Below are 18,612 nucleotides of genomic sequence, written 5' to 3'. Positions count from 1 at the left end.
ATTTATTCTTTGTAATATATCAAAGCATATATATCTTTTTACTTTGTCAAATGCTTTTTCATAATCTATAAACAAAAGATGGGTTTCTAAATTAAATTCTCTTCTTTTTTCTATAAGTAATTTTAAACAGAAAGTTGCATCGATCGTAGAGCGTCCTTTTTTAAATCCAATTTGACATTCTAATAATATTTTTTCACTGTATGTTTTAAATTTTTCATTAAGTATTCTACCTATATATTTTGTAGCATGTATTCAATAAACTAATATCTCTGTAATTAGCAGGTTTTGTTTTATCGCCGTTTTTAAATATAAGTATTACTATTTTATTTTCAGTAAGGAAATACCGTGAGTAGACATATTACTAACTATTATAATAACGGAATTAACTCATGTAAATTATTCTTCATTCATAGAATTTTCACCTGAGTATCATAGGCATCATCAGTACAAGTACAAGGCTAATTAAACAATAACTGTTATATTCACAAAGCGCCACCTAAGTAGCTAAGGTTAAATTTCCTAAATTTAATTAATTATTATATTATTATTATTTATTTATTTTTAATTATTTAGTTATTTAATTATTCAATTATAATAATTAAATTTTTTTTCTTTTTTTATAAATATATATATATATATATATATGTGTATACAGTTATATGTTAGGAAAGATTTGCTGCTTTATAAAGTACTATCTCCCACAAGGGGGAAAGACATAGACCATTGGATCTGTTTAGGTCAGAGGAGTGAAGTAATGTTTCACATGTTTCTTTGTATTGCTGTTCCATCAGGAACCGAGTTTTGTGAATGACTTTTGTCTTGTTCCACTTAACTCAATGTCTGGTGTCGATGGCATGTTCTGCAATTCCAGACTGTTCAGGTTCAAGGTACTGGATGTACGACTGGTGTTCTTCTAACCTGACCTGAGCAGATCTTCCTGTTTGTCCGAAATATGATAATCCACACGAGCAGGGAATCTGGTAGACACCTGGATAGCTGAGATGTGGGAGCTTGTCCTTTGGAGACATTAGGAATGTGGAGATTTTTCTGATGGGTCGAAAAGCCACACAGATATTTAGTGGTTTCAGCACCTTAGTTATGCGCTCACTAACCCTGTGTACATAGGGGATAGGTATACGTGTAGGTTCTTCTGTACTTGAAGAGGATGCTGGAGCACTACTTAAAGCTCTTTTATGAAGGACTTCTTATAACCATTGGATATGAAGGAGGAATTAATATACTGTAATTCTTTATGTAAAAGTTCTTCTGAAGAACAAAAGGAGTTAGCTCTATGAACTAGTGTTTTTATAGTACCTGCCTTTTGGCTGGGATGGTGATGTGATTCAGCATGGATGTACTGGCCTGTATGAGTCTCTTTCCTATAGACTGTGAATTGTAGATAACCATCTGGTTGGCGAAGAATCAAGAGGTCTAGAAAGGCTAACTGCTTATTTACTTCTACTTCTAGGGTGAACTGGATCCTTGGATGAAGTGCATTAATTTTTGAGAGAAACTGATGTAGTTCTTCTGAGGTGCCCTTCCATATGGCAAAGGGCACCTCAGAAGAACTACAACATTGTTTAAATTTCTACAATATCATTTAAAGGATTTTGAAGTTTTTGGTGTAATTTTTTTTTTTATGTTAGTATTATCTGTCCAAAGATCTGTAAAGTAATCCAAGAATTCTTTTACATCAATTTCATAATTTATATTTGCAGTTTCTTTTATATCTGCATTCATATGTTTTAGTATTTTATATGCATTGGGTCTTATTTTGTATGTCATTTTCTAGATATGATGCACATTTTCCACAGCTTTCTCTGTGTCTCTTTCAGGTTTCTCTTTTGGCTATTGCTTGTCTTTTTTTATATTCAATTTCATCTTCTTGTTTTTTGCTACTTAACCATCTTTTAAAAGCCAGCTTTTTATTTTCAATTATTGTTTTTATTTCCTTGTCCCATATATGTAATTTTTTTATTTTTATGATATTTATTGTGTGTTCCTAGACTTTAATATGCTGCTGATGCAATAATTTTTTATATTATTTTATTCCTTCTCAATGTCTTCATTTTCTTGTATTTTTTTCGAAGTAGTTATTAATCCTCTTTTGGCATAAATTTCTAATACTTGAATCATATAGTAGTCTTACTTTGTAATTAGATTTTTTTTCTCCTACATTGTTTATTTTTTTGTATTTTTTGTAACCAGTTTGGTGGAAACCTTAATTTTGCCTGCACTAAATAGTGATATGTGTCGATTTCTAACCCTTTACTGACTTTAACATCTAGGAAGAGGTTTGCTGCTTTTTCATTTGCTATAAAGTAGTCTATTATTGATTTTTGTTCTCTTGCACACCATGTATATTTATGTATATTTTTATGTTTGAATAATGTATTCATTATTTTTAGATTATTATATATTACATAATCAGTGATTTTCATGGAAACGTTGGTTATACATTCTTACTAAATAACTTAAGGAAATTACAACATACAATAGAATATACATTAAAATAAATTTTAAAACACTTCCAATATTTTGGCAACGTCACGTTGCCATTATCACAGGAACTTAAAAACAAGACACGTGCACGCAAGCACAACACACAGTAAATGAGGAACGAAGCAGGAAGCTATTCTTTCTCCTAAAAGTCCTGATATTGCCCCTTAGCGGGCAATGTTGGTATTCTTGGCAGATTGGGCTGAAGGTCTTCTGATGTATGTTTCCCAAATCTGGGGGCAGTCTCATGCAACCAAATTTGTTTAGGTTTGGATTGTTTCTTAGGGCTGGGGCTGATTCCATAAATAGCCTTTCATATTTGAATTTACTACGGTGTATTATCGTGGCTTTCTTCCACCGTATTCTATGGCGGGAATCCAGCGCATGGTCTGCAAGACCAGAGTGGCTATATTGGTGAAACTGGATGTAGTCCTTGTGTTCTGAAATTCTGATATTAGCTGTCCTGCCTGTTTGGCAAAAGTAGGACAGCTTACAGCTGCAAGGAACTTGGTATATACCAGGTAGGTCTGGGGGGAGGGGGGGTTGGTCTTTAGTGGAACGGTTGGTTATACATTCTTACTAAATAACTTAAGGAAATTACAACATACAATAGAATATACATTAAAATAAATTTTAATACACTTCCAATATTTTGGCAACGTCACATTGCCATTATCACAGGAACTTAAAAACAAGACACGTGCATGCAAGCACAACACACAGTAAATGAGGAATGAAGCAGGAAGCTATTCTTTCTCCTAAAAGTCCTGATATTGCCCCTTAGTGGGCAATGTTGGTATTCCTGGCAGATTGGGCTGAAGGTCTTCTGATGTATCTATCTATCCCAATGGCTTTAACAGGCCTTTAAGGCCCACAACCTTCCAAGCATGCTTGGATTTCGTAACCGAAATACGAGGATAGAATGGTCACTCCTATGCCTCAAGGTATTCTTGGCTGTATCGCTGTATGTTCAAGGGGCCGGTTTGCCTGCTTGCGGGATGAAAAACACCAGATAAACTGGTGGAAAAAACCCTACTGCCCGCGCCCAAGACCGGCTAACTTGGCTATGGCTGAGGAAGATCCTTCAGCTCCTCACGTCTCCGACGGGAATCGAACCTAGGACACTCCTTCCCCAGGCATATGGTTGCGAAGCGCAAAGCCACTAGGCTAACCGCGTGGACAACGACGCATATTTAATTGATTTATGGATCCAAATCATCACACCAGCTTTTGCATGCATTTGTTTGTCCACTCTACTATATATGATATTTAATAAGCTGTTTCTTTTGTTCCTTTAAGTTTCTTTTTTGTTTCTGTAAGAACTGTAATTTCTATATTTTCGTCATTTAAAATTTTATCTAATTCTCCTTCTTTATGTGCTATGCTTCTAAAGTTTAGCAAAACAAGTGTTCTTTGCCAGGTTGGCAAGAAAACAACCCAGACGACAACCAAGATATAGGTAGACTGACACGGTGAAAAGTGCCTTAGATGATAGAAATATAAGATCTGATAATGTTGGAGTCTTGACAAGTAACAGACTGATTTGGAGGAAAATTGTAGATAGGAAGTTTGTAATGATGTAAATTTTTCATGTAGTACTATCATATCCTGTACACTCCTTGAGGGTATATATCAGGAATTTGATGATGATGATACTTCTAATGTTCCATGTAGCATATTTCACTATGTTTTTCTTTTTCCAAGGTTTCTTAACCTTTTCCAGTTTGTAGTCTTTTCCCATGTTTTCTGTCCAGTTTGGATTTCGTTGAGACTTGAAAGTAACACATGTTTCCCTATGTCAAGTGACTAGAATGACGATAGGTATCCTAGTTATGGGGCTACCACCTCAAGACAACTAGCTTGCCTTTTTTTAGTAGATAGTGGAAATTACAGTTGGAGAGGAAGTAGTCACTCCCCCACCCTCGAATTGCTCTAATAGTACTGGGGGGGGGACAAGAAGTAAGAGAGAGAGTAGAGGAAAGAAGAGTATAAGACAAGTCTACAGATATGATATTCCAAGTGTATATTGTAGGAAGTAAGATCAGGTCTAGCTTGGGTATCTCGGGTTTGCCATGCCTGTACTCACCAACGTGAGCACCTGAGACTAACTTTTGGCAATGTTGCAATAATGAATGCCAACCAACCACAACATTCAGGTGGTTAGCTGCCTTTATATATAATGAAGACCTAAAACTTCTACCTAAGAGGAAGGAATTTTAAACATCCAACCACTTTTTCACTTGCTGACTAACCTATTCAATTTTGTAACTTTGAGAGACTAAATCTTGCATTTTTTTGGTAATTTTCACACTGGCTTGTCTCACAGGTCCCCCCCCCCTTCCACACATGTCCAGGTTGACAGGTTGTACAGAAGGAAAGATGCAGCGTTTGGAGACCTATAAACTCAAATTGCAACACAGTACCAATGGATGGCACTTAAACGGAATTATTATTATTATCCTAAGGTCCCATGGAGTCAAACCTGAAGAAGGTATAGGAGGCACCTTTGTTATACACACAACTGCCTTATACAAACACGTGCCCTTAAACACATTCAAATTCTCTGCAGACACCACAGTCCAGCAATGCATTCCAATTATTCACAAATCTCCATGTTATTCACAACTCTCCGTAGCGCAATTGGAAGAACAACGGTACATTGCGCCCTTCAATTGGAATAGGCCTAAGTTTGATTCTCGTCACAACGGGAGGAATCTTTATCTGGACGATTTCAATCAAAGGTGAGTTAGCCGATCTCATACAGAGGTAGCAGGGTTTTTTCTCCTGGAAACTCGGGTATTTCATCCCACATACAAATAAATCGGCCCTTCAGAACACATGCAATTTACAGACAAAAAAATACTAGTTATGGTAGTAGTGGAGATGGGTGGTAGATGGCATTGATGGAGATAATTCGTAGTAGAGGTTCGGTGTAGTAGTTGAGACAGTTGTAGGTGTCAATCCTCCCACGATGAGTCCTCGGACTCCTTGGAGGTGTCATGAATAATAATAATAATAATAATAATAATAATAAACCCTGCTTCTCACTCCCTTGTTCACACCCTCCTTATACAGCTTTTCATTAACTCATATTCTGTTCTTTTCCTGATCTCCCACTATTTTCTGAAAACCTCTTCAACGTTAATTCTATAACCCTTACCAACTTGTACATCGCTATCATATCATTTCTCTTCTTTCTGAACACTAGACTCTGTAAATTACATCTTCTCAACATTAACTCATATTCAACATTCAAGAGATCAGAAACTACTTTGTCAACCACCTTTAGACCCTCTCCAAAATCTCCTCGTGCTTTTGAAAACTAGGTAACCAAATCTGTGCACAGTAGTATATATGTGGAGACTAATCAAGGCATTATACAATGGAACCAGAATCTCCTTACTACTATAAGTCAGTGTCTGCTGCATCATTCCCAGAATTTGTTGTGTTGTACTCACAATTTCAGCAATGTGTCCTCTAAATTTTAGATCCTTATCCACTATCACCCTAGGATCTCTTATTTCCTACACTTACAACATTATATCCCCCACCAAGCATAAATTTGACATCCCATCTTTGTTTCCCAATTTTAAAACCTTACATTTTTACAACATTGAAATTGTGTCCGCACAATTGTATGCCCATTCACTCAATCTAGTCGAGTCTTCTTGTAAGGCCAGAACATCTGCTCTACTCTTCATAGGTTGCCCCAACTTTTCATCATCTGCAAACAACTGAATATCCCCATCAAAATCTTCCCCAATATCATTAACATAGAGGTTAATCAGCAATGGCCCTAAAACAGACACCCGAAGCACACCACTAGTGATTTTCCTCTTCTGGGATATTGCTATCCCATACACAACTGCTGATACCTATCAGATAGCCGATCTTCAATGTAATGGACTTGAATATCCAACACCATCTGTTATAGCTTGACTATCAATTTATCATATTGTAACCTATCAAAAGCCTTTGCAAAATCTAAGTATACTACTATGTATCCATATCCGTTGTCCAACGAAGCTGTCACCTTATTGTAATAAGTAAGTACATTACCAAAACATGACTTCCTTTAGCAAATCCATGCTGTCCATCAAAGATAATACCACTATGTCAACTCAATTTTGAATCCTAGTCATCACCAGCCTATTCAACACTTTAACCACAACTGTCACACAGATAGACCTATAATTTTATTCTTGAGTTCTGTCATCTCCCTTATGAAGTGGCACAATCTTGCCTTGCTTCCAATCCTTTGGAACTTGACCCAATGTAAGACTAATTAAACAAATATATCAAGATAGATGTCAACAAAGGTGGAACCTAGAAAAACTCAAAGGAGATGCAGGTAGGAAATTCAGAGAAGAACTGGAAAATAAAATAAGGAACAAAGAGTTCCTTATTTTATGGACTTGATGAAAAGTGTACTTAATAAGAAAGTGATGAAAGCATGTTTTCCAAGGTGTGAAAGTCAAGGTTGTTAGTTTGCAGAAGGGAGAATTGAAAGAATTAATTGTTCTGCTGGGACAAATGATTTGAAAAGTAAAAAATATGCATTGAGAGAAGATATGAAAGAGTTGCTAACATATGTGAAATAGAAGAGCAAGAAAGTAAGGATTGTGAATCTGCTGTCTGGGTATGACAAAAAGTAAACCAAGAAGAACCATGATTGTGAATGAGTCAGTAAGGAGATGGTGCAGGAGGAATGGTGTGCATTTTATAGATGTATGGAATGAATTTGATCTACAAAAGGACTTGTATATATCTGATGGAACTGCACTAATAGTTTTGGATTTAGATGTTTGGAGAAAGAGAGAGCGAGAGAGAGAGAGAGAGTTATTCAGTGAGAGGTTGGAAGTACAAACTCAGGGGAACTACATGTATTGGGGGAGGGAGATGCAGTCAAGTGTGGGTCCAGCCATTTATTAGACAAAAAACATGTGCATATAGCAATTATTCTGCAATGGTCAAAGAAATTTTACAGGTTTCAATACAAATGGGTTGGTAACAACATTACACAAGGGTAACTGTGCCGTGAATCAAAGGGGATGTTAAAATGCATATACACAAATGCCAAAAGTATTAGAATAAAGAGAGAGGAGATTTTGGCATTTGTCAGCTAAACTTTACCAAAAATTTCGGCATTGGTGAAACATAGCTGACAGAAAACAATATAGTTGCAGGGATAGAATGTAAAAGGCATTCTATTTTCAGGAAGGAGAGAGGCAAACGGACAGCAGGTGGGATATTGCAGATGATAGTTGAAATATTTCGACCAACAAAATTAAAAGTTAAAGAAGATTTTAGGTCTGGGGAAGTTGTTCAATTGAGGCTATCTGGTATGAGGTAGAGACCAAAGCAACAAAATATATTACTAATTTAATAAGCCGAAAGGCTATTTTACTGGCGAACATGTTAATAGAAAGGGGGATGGAAAATCCCTTTATGTTTTTAATAGCCGGGTACGAAACTCGGATTGAAATCCATCGTAATCCATAGAGTTTCATGCCGAAAAAAACTATCGGCAGGCCCAAGTAAAAATGATCACTTGGATAGTACAACACCAGGGCAACTCTATGCAAAGGTGGAGCAAGATCCCTCACTAACTTTAATATTCTTTCATAATGTAAAACCCATCTCCTAAGAGATGTATATATATATATATATATATATATATATATTGTTTTACATTATGAGAAGAGGTCACTACCAAGACCGGTTTCAACCTTTTTTGAGGTCTCATCAGTGAGTAGGTAGACCTACTCACTGATATCAAGGAATATCAAGGTTTTAAGTGAACAAGAACTTACATACCTCTACTATCGAATTGCCGAAGTGGTGTACTCCTATACGATGGATTTCGATCTGAGTTTCGTATCCGGCTATTAAAAACATAAAGGGATCTTCCATCCCCCTTTCTATCAACAAAATACATTGTTTGTTGCTACTGTAGACCAGGAGGTTCTAGTGGGAGTCTCTACTAACTTTCCTTACAAAATTAGTTACACAGGCCAAAGTATTCCAGACGAGTTTTGTTGTTGTGTAGCAAGTAAAAGGAAATATGATTATGGAAGGATGACTTTAATAAATGCTGATGTAGGGAGGTGACATAGACAAAAGATATAGTTGAGTTACTAAGTGATCAGTTTGCCAAGATGCATCATCGAGACAGAGATTTTGCAGTGGCTGATGCAACAGTGATTCATGTCAAAATTGAGTTAGATCCCAGGATATGCTCAGCATATTCTGTCAGCAACAATGTGAACACAGCAATGGAACTTGATGGCATTGACTCTGATGAAGTTGCTCAGTTTAAGTCTCAGCTCTAAAAAGGCACCAAAGAGAGTGAAAAGAAGGTAAGCCAGTTTGATTACATAAAGGTGACTCCAAAACAGAATTTGCAAATTACAGACAAATTATTATTTCAGAAGTGGTGGTTTAGGTATTGGAAAAGGTGGGTGAATAGGAATATGATACTCAATGGTGGGCAGCATGGCTTTGTATTTCCTGCCTTAGGAATTAACTAACATTTTATAATAGAATATCAAAAGAATTATATAAGGAAATGGCTACACCATGATACTGCTGGAATTTTCAAAGGCATTAGAAAATTCCAGCAGTATCATGAAATTGCACGAAAAACTATTACTAAAGTTAGAGTAAAAGAGAATGGATATGAAGCTGGTAGCATGATATATGGTATGGGAAATGTATGGTAATTCCATTGCACAAGGGTGGTGCAAAGACCAATCTATCCAACTAACGACCAATTAGTATCTCAGGAGTGGTGGTGAAGATTCTGGAAAAACTGGTTAGGGTTTGTATTCAGAAATAGGTTGACAGTGAATCTAATTTGCAATGAGCAAATGGGTTCACTAAGGGAATGTCATGTTTTACCAACTTGCTCATATTTTATAACAATGTTACCATTGAACTAGATAAGGGAGAATGGATACACCATGGTACTTTGGGATTTTGTAAAGGCTTTTGACAGAATACTCAGCATGATAGACTGCTGCATAAATTGGAGAATATGGGTTTGGATTATAGAATATTAGCATGAATAAGAGGATGACTGACTCAATGCTTGGTCCACTGTTATTCAATCTATACATTAATGATATTGGGAAGGATTTGACAAGAGACACAGCTATTTGCTGTGTCTCTTGTCAAATCAAAGGTAGGTAAGATAATCAGGAATGCTGCTAATATGCAGTACTTGAAGAATGATTTGAATAAGCTGGAATTGTGAGCATGGGAAAATGGATGTCAGTAAATGTAAAGTCTTTTACTTTGGCATGATTAGATATCCAATGTCATATTATATTGGTGGGATTATGCTTGAAAAAACTAATGATGCTAGGGATCTTGGAGTGTTAGTAGATAGGAAGTTAAAGTTCAGGGCCATGTAACAAAGATTGCAAATACAACTCAAGAGATAATTGTAATTCTGAATTGAACGTTCACATGTAAAGATAAGGATGTCATTTTGCCATTTTAAGAGGCCTTGATAAGACCTTATTTGGACTATTGTGCACAGGTCTGATCTCCTGGTTTCCATTGTGATTCTGATATATTGGAGAGAGTGCAAAGGAGAGTGTTAAAATTGATATCAGGATTATGGAATACTGATTATGAAGACATTGAGAATTTGTACTGATTTGTACTGAGAACTGAAAATTTGTGGGGAAAGGACAAGAGAGCATTTTTGGAAGCTGAGAATGAATGCTGCTAAGAAGGGGGTGAAGGCTAGCTTTTTCTCTCATAGGGTTGTGCGTGATTGGAGGGGATTGCCATTGGATGTTGTGAGTGCAAGCAGTGCAAATGAATTCAAGAATAAGTATGACAGCTGGTGTGTGTACATGTGGCCTCCCTCGATGAGTCCCTGGAGGTTTTTCTTAATAATAATAATAATGATGATGGAGATGTGGTAGTGTATGATGAGGTGGAATCTAGGAGAATGAGGGTGACTAGTAGAGTGCCTCAGTTTCTGTACTACAGCCATTAGTCTTTAATTAATGGCAGTAATATATATTGATGATATACTGAAAGATTTAAGGGACGAGATATCAGTTGTTTGCTGATGATGCAAAACTGGGGATATCAATAGTTCATAAAGGTGATATAAATATTTTGCAAGATGATTTAAATAAATTGGCATTGAAGGCAAAGGATAATGATTATCAATTTAATGTTGCAAAATGTAAGGTTATGCACTTCAGAATGAAAAGTTGCACAATGCATATCACATTGATGGAACTGGATTACATGAAATTGATGAGGTTAGAAACCTAGTGGGTAACAGAACACGGAGAGTTGAAATTTAGAGGGCATGTGCAAAAGTTGGTAAATTCCTTCAGAGGATTACTTGGATGTTGAAAAAATATTGAAAAATAAAGATAGGTCCCTTTTAATAAGACTGTGATTCAGACATACCTGAATGCTATGCACAGAATTATTTGGGGATCAGGAGGTGGTGGAGAGGATTCAGAGACAGTGGCTAAGCTGGTGAAAGGTCTGTGGAATGCTCCCAATGAGGATAGATAGTTGTTGTGTGGATTGCAGAGTTTGGCTAAGAGAAACTTAGAAATTAAAAAAAAAACACATTAATAATCATCTAAGTTACTAAAGGACTTCCATAAGATTGACAACTAAGAAATTTGTTAATACATACATAGTAGTATAAAAACTAGAGGTAACCCCCTGGATGTTGATTAGGTGTGTGGTTAGTAAGGATGTGCAGGCTAGACTTTTTTGCTTAGCGTGTGGTGAATGAGTTGGCTGAATTGTCAGAATTAGTTGTGATAACATTAACAGTGAATGTGTTTAAGGAGAGGTATGATAGGTATTGTGTGAATAATGTTTGGTCTGGTTCTACAGTGATGAATCTTCTGATTCAAAAGAGATACACATATAATAATAATAATAATAATAATAATAATAATAATAATAATAATAATAATAATAATAATAAAGTATTATTATAATTATGGTGATTAAAAGAAAACAAACTGATCTTTGAATATAATCTTACTTTTGTGCTTGTTAACTTATACAGTAAATTATTTTCAAGTTCTGCCATTTTTCTTTTATTGGTTGCAACGTCCTCCATCAATTTCACTCTTGCTTCTTCAAGTTCCTGTGGAAAAATTAAGTTTCAGTTACCAATAATGCACACTTCCCATATTAAACAAAGATTTAAAAATAAAAATATGTAAAAGATTTGAAATCTCTTTAAAACTAAGAAACAGAAGTTAAGCACAACCCATATACAATACTTTCCTTTCCCTTACTGGTAATTCTCAATTGAAGGTGTACATTTCTTAAACAATGGCCTATGCAGCAGAATTATGTGCTCTTTATGTTTATATACAAATGTAAGCAGTATTCAAAATAAGAGAACTGAGTTTCTCATATTGATTAAGTAACTATGACTAAAAATATTTGATATAAGAGAAATATGGTTGTTTGAGGATGATGTGCTGTCTAGAATAGAAATGGAAGGATATCCAATTTTCCAGAAGGATTGGAAATTAAAAAGAGTGCAGGGACTTCTGTTAATGATGCAGAGAATTTGTGTCAACAAAGTGAGGAAGTTGATAGTATATGTACAGAATTTGAATCTGTGTGTTGTGAAGTTGAAAATCCCAGACTAGCATATCTGATAAGATGCTGTTATAGGCCAGGGAACATGAGAACTGATTATTAAATATTTTAGGCAAACTGGTTGGGAATGTAAAAAAAGAAGGTGATCCTTATATGAGACTTTAATTACAAGAATATAGAATGGAAGGAAGAGATAGTATATTGGAACAAGCAGCGCGAGTTCATTCATTTTCTCAGGGATAAATATATTAAGTAGAATGTGACAAAAGCAAATAAAGCTTTTAGAGTGTTGGATTTGGTGATAACATCACAATATGTGATTGTTAATGAGGAACAACACTGCTGCCAATTGGTGAGAGTAATAAGTATCTACTGGTTTGGGAAATGGTGAAATAAGAAAACTCTACTGCCAAAAAAGGATGAAGGATATACACTTCTTGGAAAGAAGCCTGGCAACAATCTTAATACAATGTAGGACATCCTTTTACTATGATGACTGCAGCAATCTCACAGGGCATACTTTCCACAAGGATATGATAGTGACCAATGAGAATATTGGACCATTCTTCCCATAGGCATGTAATGAGAAAATGAACTGTTGTGTGTGTCTGGGGGAGTCCCTTGATGTGATCTGATGCTCCAGTTCATCTCACAGATGTTCAGTAGAGTTGAGATCCGGGCTCTGTGGAAACCAGTTGACTGTAGTGATGTCTATGTCCAAAAACCACACAGTTACAGCAGCAGCCTTACGAAATGGAACAGATCATTATTATTACCCCAAGACCTCATGGAGTCAAAGACTCATCTGGGAGGTCCTTTTATCACACACACACACACAGCTCATAATACCGTGCCATGAACACATTCTCCTTGCAGACACCACACTCTCAGGCAAGGCATTCCAATCATTTACAACTCTGCACGAGAAAAACCTGACTTTCACTCCCCTACTCACACCTTCTTTATACAGTTTCCAGGAATGACCTCTGGTTCTCTCCCTATTTTTTGTAGAACTTCTCCAGCATTGATTATATAACAACCCCTTACCAACTTGTAGGTCTCTATCATATCTCCATCCTCAACCTGTCCACCAGATTCTGCAAATTGGATCTTCTCAATCTATCCTCATACTTGGCATTCCAGAGGTCAGAATCTACTTTAGTCAATCGCCTTTGGACCCTTTCCAACATCTCTTCATCCTTCTGAAAACCAGGTGACCAAATCTGGGCACAATAATCCATGTGTGGCCTAATCAAAGCCTTATACAACGGAACAAGAATCTCCCTACTTCTACACGTCAGTGTCCCCCGCATCATTCCCACAAACCTTTGTGTTGTCTTCACAATTTTGGCGATGTGTCCCCTAAATTTTAGATCCTTATCCACTATCACCCACAGATCTCTTACTTCCTCTACTTCCAACAATATATTCTCACCAAGCATAAATTCTGCACCTCATCTTTGTTTTTCAAATTTTAAAACCTTACATTTTGCAACATTGAACTCACATTCCCATTTCCGTGCCCAATCACTCAATTTATTCAAGTCTTCTTGCAAGGCCACAACATCTTCACTACTCTTTATGGTTTGTCCCAACTTTATATCATCTGCAAACAACTGAATATCTCCGTCCAAATCTTTGCCAATATCATTAATATACAAGTTAAACAGTAATGGCCCTAAAACAGATCCCTGAGACACTCCACTAGTGACTTTACTTTTCCTGGATAATGCTTCCCTATACACAACTTGTTGATAACTATCAGATAGCCAGTCTCCAATCCAATGCTCTAATCTAATATCCAACCCCATCTGCTCTAGTTTGACTATCAATTTATCATGAGGTACTCTATCAAAAGCCTTTGCGAAATCTAAGTATATTACTGTGTATCCTCTTTTCCTATGTCCACGGAAGCAGTCACCTTATTGTAATAAGTAAGATTATTAACTACATGAAATCCATGCAGTCCATCGAAGATAATACCATTGTTGTCAACCCAACTCTGGATCCTAGTTCTCACAAGCTTCTCCAAAAACTTAACCACAACACCTGACACACAGATAGGCATATAATTTGATGCTTGAGTTCGATCACCTCCTTTATGAAGTGGCACAATCTTGTCCTCCTTCCACTCCTTAGGAACTCGACTGAGTGCAAGACTCATACTAAGAAAATATGTCAAGGCCAGTGTCAACTCCCTGGCACATTCCTTCAGAATACGTGGTGATATCTTATCAAGTCCCGCAGCCTTATTAACATCTAGTTTACTCAACTCCCCATACACCTCTTGCTCACTTACAGTCAGTCTCTTCTCTCCATCAACTACTGCTCTCAATATCTCCACATAGTCACATTCACAAAATTGAAAGACCTTTATGAACTGCTCATTAAGTATCTCCACCACACATTCTGCAACAGCTGTCTATATACCATTTCCTCCAATCAATGTCATCCTTCCATAATCATTCTTTCTTTTGCTGGCTACATATCGAAAGAACTCCCTAGGATTCTTTTTAGCTTCATTAGCTAACTGCTGTTCATACCTCTCTTTAGCTACCCTCAACAACCAAGTCCTTGCCTGGTCTTTGTAGACCTCATGGAATTGGTTATTTCCACTTCTCTTATGCTGCCTCCACAATGCTCTCTTTCTCTGTATCACATGCTTATTATCTTTATTCATCCATCTCACACCTACCTTATTTAACCTTCTCACCCTTGGAATGCATTTAGACATTGCATCTACTATATAGTTTTTGAAAATCCCCAAGCTGTATTGATCTCTTTATCAACTAACTCCTCATTCAACGTTACACTCACAAGCTGTCTCCTGAGCTCTTCATAATCACCCCCCCCCCCCTTGTAGTTCCACATATACCCTTTTCTCACAGAGGTCCTCACACTGCTGGCAACCACCCAGGTAATCATCTCATGGTCACTCTCACCAATTGGTAGATGATTTGACACCTCATTTATAATTACATCCTCTGATGAGATGACCAAATCCAAGACCCTCAAACCCCCTTGTGCCCTCTGTTACATACTGTCTGAGGTAGTTATCCCTCAGAAACTCATTTTCTTTACTTCCAGTTGCTATCTCATCATTCCAGTCTATAGTGCCATAATTAAAATCGCCCATAACGATCACCCTTTTTGTTATTTGCTTGGCTAATTTGATTATACATTTCATTATCACCACCATCCACATTACCTGATCTATAACAACATCCAACCAAGTATTTGATTCCATTGACCTTTATCTCACACCATATTGCCTCAAAACCAATGGCACTATTTCCCTCTTGCATCTCTACTTTGTATGGACATAACTCTTTCTCTATCATCAATAGCACCCCCCCCTTTTTCCTTCTATCCTCATGAAACACATAATACCCTTACATATCTATTACCAGGATGTCGTCCTCTTCCAACCATGTCTCACTTATTCCAACAATATTTGGGTGAACAGACGCAATTAATGCAACCCTTTCATCTGCCTTGTTTCTTATACTTCTAGCATTGGTGTACAAACACAACAGCTCATTTCTGGATCTACAGCTAGTTCCACTGATACCACCCACTCAATGTGATCTCTGCATGCTCGACTGGGGCCATTTCCCTTTCAAAATATTCATTTTAAAACCCTTTTCAATTTCAACTGTTTCCTCTTGATCCCAGGTCATCCCATTCCTTTCCTATCTACACAATGATAGCAGATTAAAAAGCAGAATAAAAACTCCTATTCCAAAAGGAATAGAGACAGGGGAGAGGGTGGCTGTTCATTTTAAGTAATCTGGTGCAAGATTAAGACCAGTAAGACAAAATATACAGTTGATTGTTGCTACAGACCAAGGAGCTCCATTTGTGATCTGGAAGAAATGCATCAGCAAATTAATACGATGAGTACATGATGAGTTATTATTATTGGGGACTTCAAATGGAAAAAAAGATTGGAAGGAAGAAAGATCACATGGCAGGAAGGAAATAGAATTTATACATCTTCTAAGGGATAATTATTTAAGGCAGCATGTGATGGAGGGGACTAGGGGTATGAGACTATTGTACCTGGTCATAGGAGCTATCCATACTAGTGGTGGTGGTCGGCGGTAGATGGTGTTGGTGTAGTTGCGGTCAGTAGGTGGATTGAGTAGTGGAGCCAGAGTTGTAGAGCAGGTGCCCCCCCCCCCCCAACGAGTCCTTGGACTCCCTGGAGGTATCAAATAATAATAATAATAATAACCAAGGTGACAACATTGCCTCCAGTTCGTGAAAGTAACCATGCAGTCTTGACATGGTAAATTGTAAAACACGAGGAATAGTCTATCAAGAAGGGGTATTTGTGGAACTACAAGGCAGATGATTATGACATAATAAGTAAGAAGCTTAAATCTGTACCATGGCATAAACACTGCAGCGTAAGCATGTTAGTAATGCATGGGATATAGTTAAGGGTCATCTAGAGGAAGCAGTATTAAATTGTATATCTACAATAAGGAGGGTTAATTGGGTAGGAGTTGGATGGATGAGTAATATCATTAAGTATGAGCTGCAGAAGAAGAAAATGCTGTGGAGGGTATAAAAAGAGAAAGGTGACCAGCAAACTCATGAACAGTGCAAGGCTCAGTCAAGAAAGGTAACCAGCATGGCAAGGAAGGCAAAATCAGGTCATGAGAAGAATCTAGAAAGGAAATTCTAAAGAGTTATTTCGTTATGTGACAAGTAAGAGGAAGAATGACTATGGAAGATTAACCTCCATAGTCATGGTCACAAGGCAACAGAAGCAGATAAAATAGTTGAGTTACTGAGTGACCACTTTACAAGAGTATATCACTGTAGTGAGGTTACTGCTTTAACCTGTGATAGACACTAATGTGGGAACAGTTAGTGTCTATCAGGTGGATGAATTGGAGGTTCTTAGGATATATTGCAGTATCTCAATGCAAATACAGCTGTGAAATTAGATGAAATATCAGCTAGGGTTTGGCAAAAATGTGAAAGGGAACTGGCAATGCCTTTGACTACATTCTTTAATTTAAGTCTCAGCATTGGTAGAGCTCCAAGGGAGTGGAAAGAGGACAAAATAATTCCTTTGCATAAGGGAGGTTCTAAGACTGCAGTAGCAAATTATAGATAAATAAGTATTCTCAGGCGTGGTAGTAAAAGTACTAGAAATATTGGTAGAAAAGAGAATTCAAGAATAAATTCATTCTTGAAAGAAAGAAAAGAAACCACTTCAACGTTAATCCTATATCAACATTCCAGAGATCAGAAACTACCTCAGTCAATCGCCTCTGGACCATTTCTAACATCCATTCATTCATTTGAAAACGAGGTGACCAAATGGTGCACAGTAGTCCATATGAGGCCTAATCGAAGGCTTATACAGTGGAAACAGAATCTCCTTACATCTACACATTAGTGTCCTCTCTTACATTTTACAACATTGAATTGGCATGCCCATTCATTCAATTTATTCCAGTCTTCCTGTAAGACCAGAACATCTGTTATATCCCTCCCTTGTTAATCACACTTTGCATCATCTGCAAACAAATGAATATCCCCATCTTAATCTTCCCCAATATCACTGACATACAAGTTAAACAGCAATGGCCCTAAAACAGATCCCTAAGCCACACCACTAGTGACTTTCCTCTTCTGAGATATTGCTACCACGTACACAACTAGCTGATACATATCAGATAACCATTCTCCAATCCAGTGCACAAGTCTAATATCCAACTCCATCTGCTCAACTTATTTTACTTCTTTCTCAGTCTTGGAATGTCCACTGCTGGACGAAGCCCCCCCCCCTCACCCGTTTTCACCACTTCTTTCTAACTTTGGTGGTCTTTTTCCATTTCTTGTCAAAGTTTCTAAGATTATCAATCCATCTAGTCCTTAGCTTTCCTCTGTTTCTTCTTCCGTTTGGTATCCAGTTTGTAAGCTCCTTGGTCCTGTGCCCATCCTCTCTTCTCATTACATGACCTGCCCACTTCCATTTTCTGGTCTTAATATGAGTTAGAATGTCATTTATCTTGGTTTGTTCTATAACAGGGGTCTCCAAACTATGGCCTGCGATATGATTTTATCCGGCCTGCTAATTGGACTAATTTTTCAATAAGAATCTGCAAAAAACAAACATGGGGTGTTGATAGATTTCAAATGCATTAATTAAAATTGTGTTCAAAATATATTCCCGAATAGCAAAAAGTAACCGTAATCCAAGTTACGGTCTTTCTGAGTGTAAAAGGTCAGTTAAAATGGACTAATGAAGAAAAAACATTTAAAAGAATTCAAAACGAAATAAAAAAGTTACATTCCGAATAAACTTTTTTATCAATAAAAAAAATTTATGTCGCACGAAATAAGAACACTGATAAAAATATGAGAATTTGCTGATAGTGTTCGTTGTCATTAATATACGATAATTTAATCTCACATACACTGTTAATCAGTTTTTATCTGCTTTCAATAAAACTCATATATCTAGTTCTAGAGTTCTTTTTT

General features: G+C 36.8%; 1 protein-coding gene across 1 annotated transcript in view; it reads right to left on the bottom strand.

The window, feature by feature from the left end:
* Positions 1-18,612, bottom strand: part of LOC150095635 (dynein axonemal heavy chain 8-like) — a 2,108,518-nt gene that overhangs the window by 439,825 nt on the left and 1,650,081 nt on the right. Inside the window, exon 68 of the mRNA XM_090409931.1 lies at positions 11,537-11,641. Coding sequence (XP_090266057.1) covers positions 11,537-11,641 — 105 coding nt within the window. The remainder of the gene's footprint in view (positions 1-11,536; positions 11,642-18,612) is intronic.

This window comes from Typopeltis vanoorti, chromosome 20 (assembly GCF_054136105.1).
Source record: "Typopeltis vanoorti isolate ZY-2024b chromosome 20, IOZ_Tvanoo_1.0, whole genome shotgun sequence".
Classification (NCBI taxonomy): Eukaryota; Metazoa; Arthropoda; class Arachnida; order Uropygi; family Thelyphonidae; genus Typopeltis; species Typopeltis vanoorti.
The sequence above is the reverse complement of the archived record's forward strand: the minus strand, read 5'-3'. Positions and strand labels throughout refer to the sequence as shown.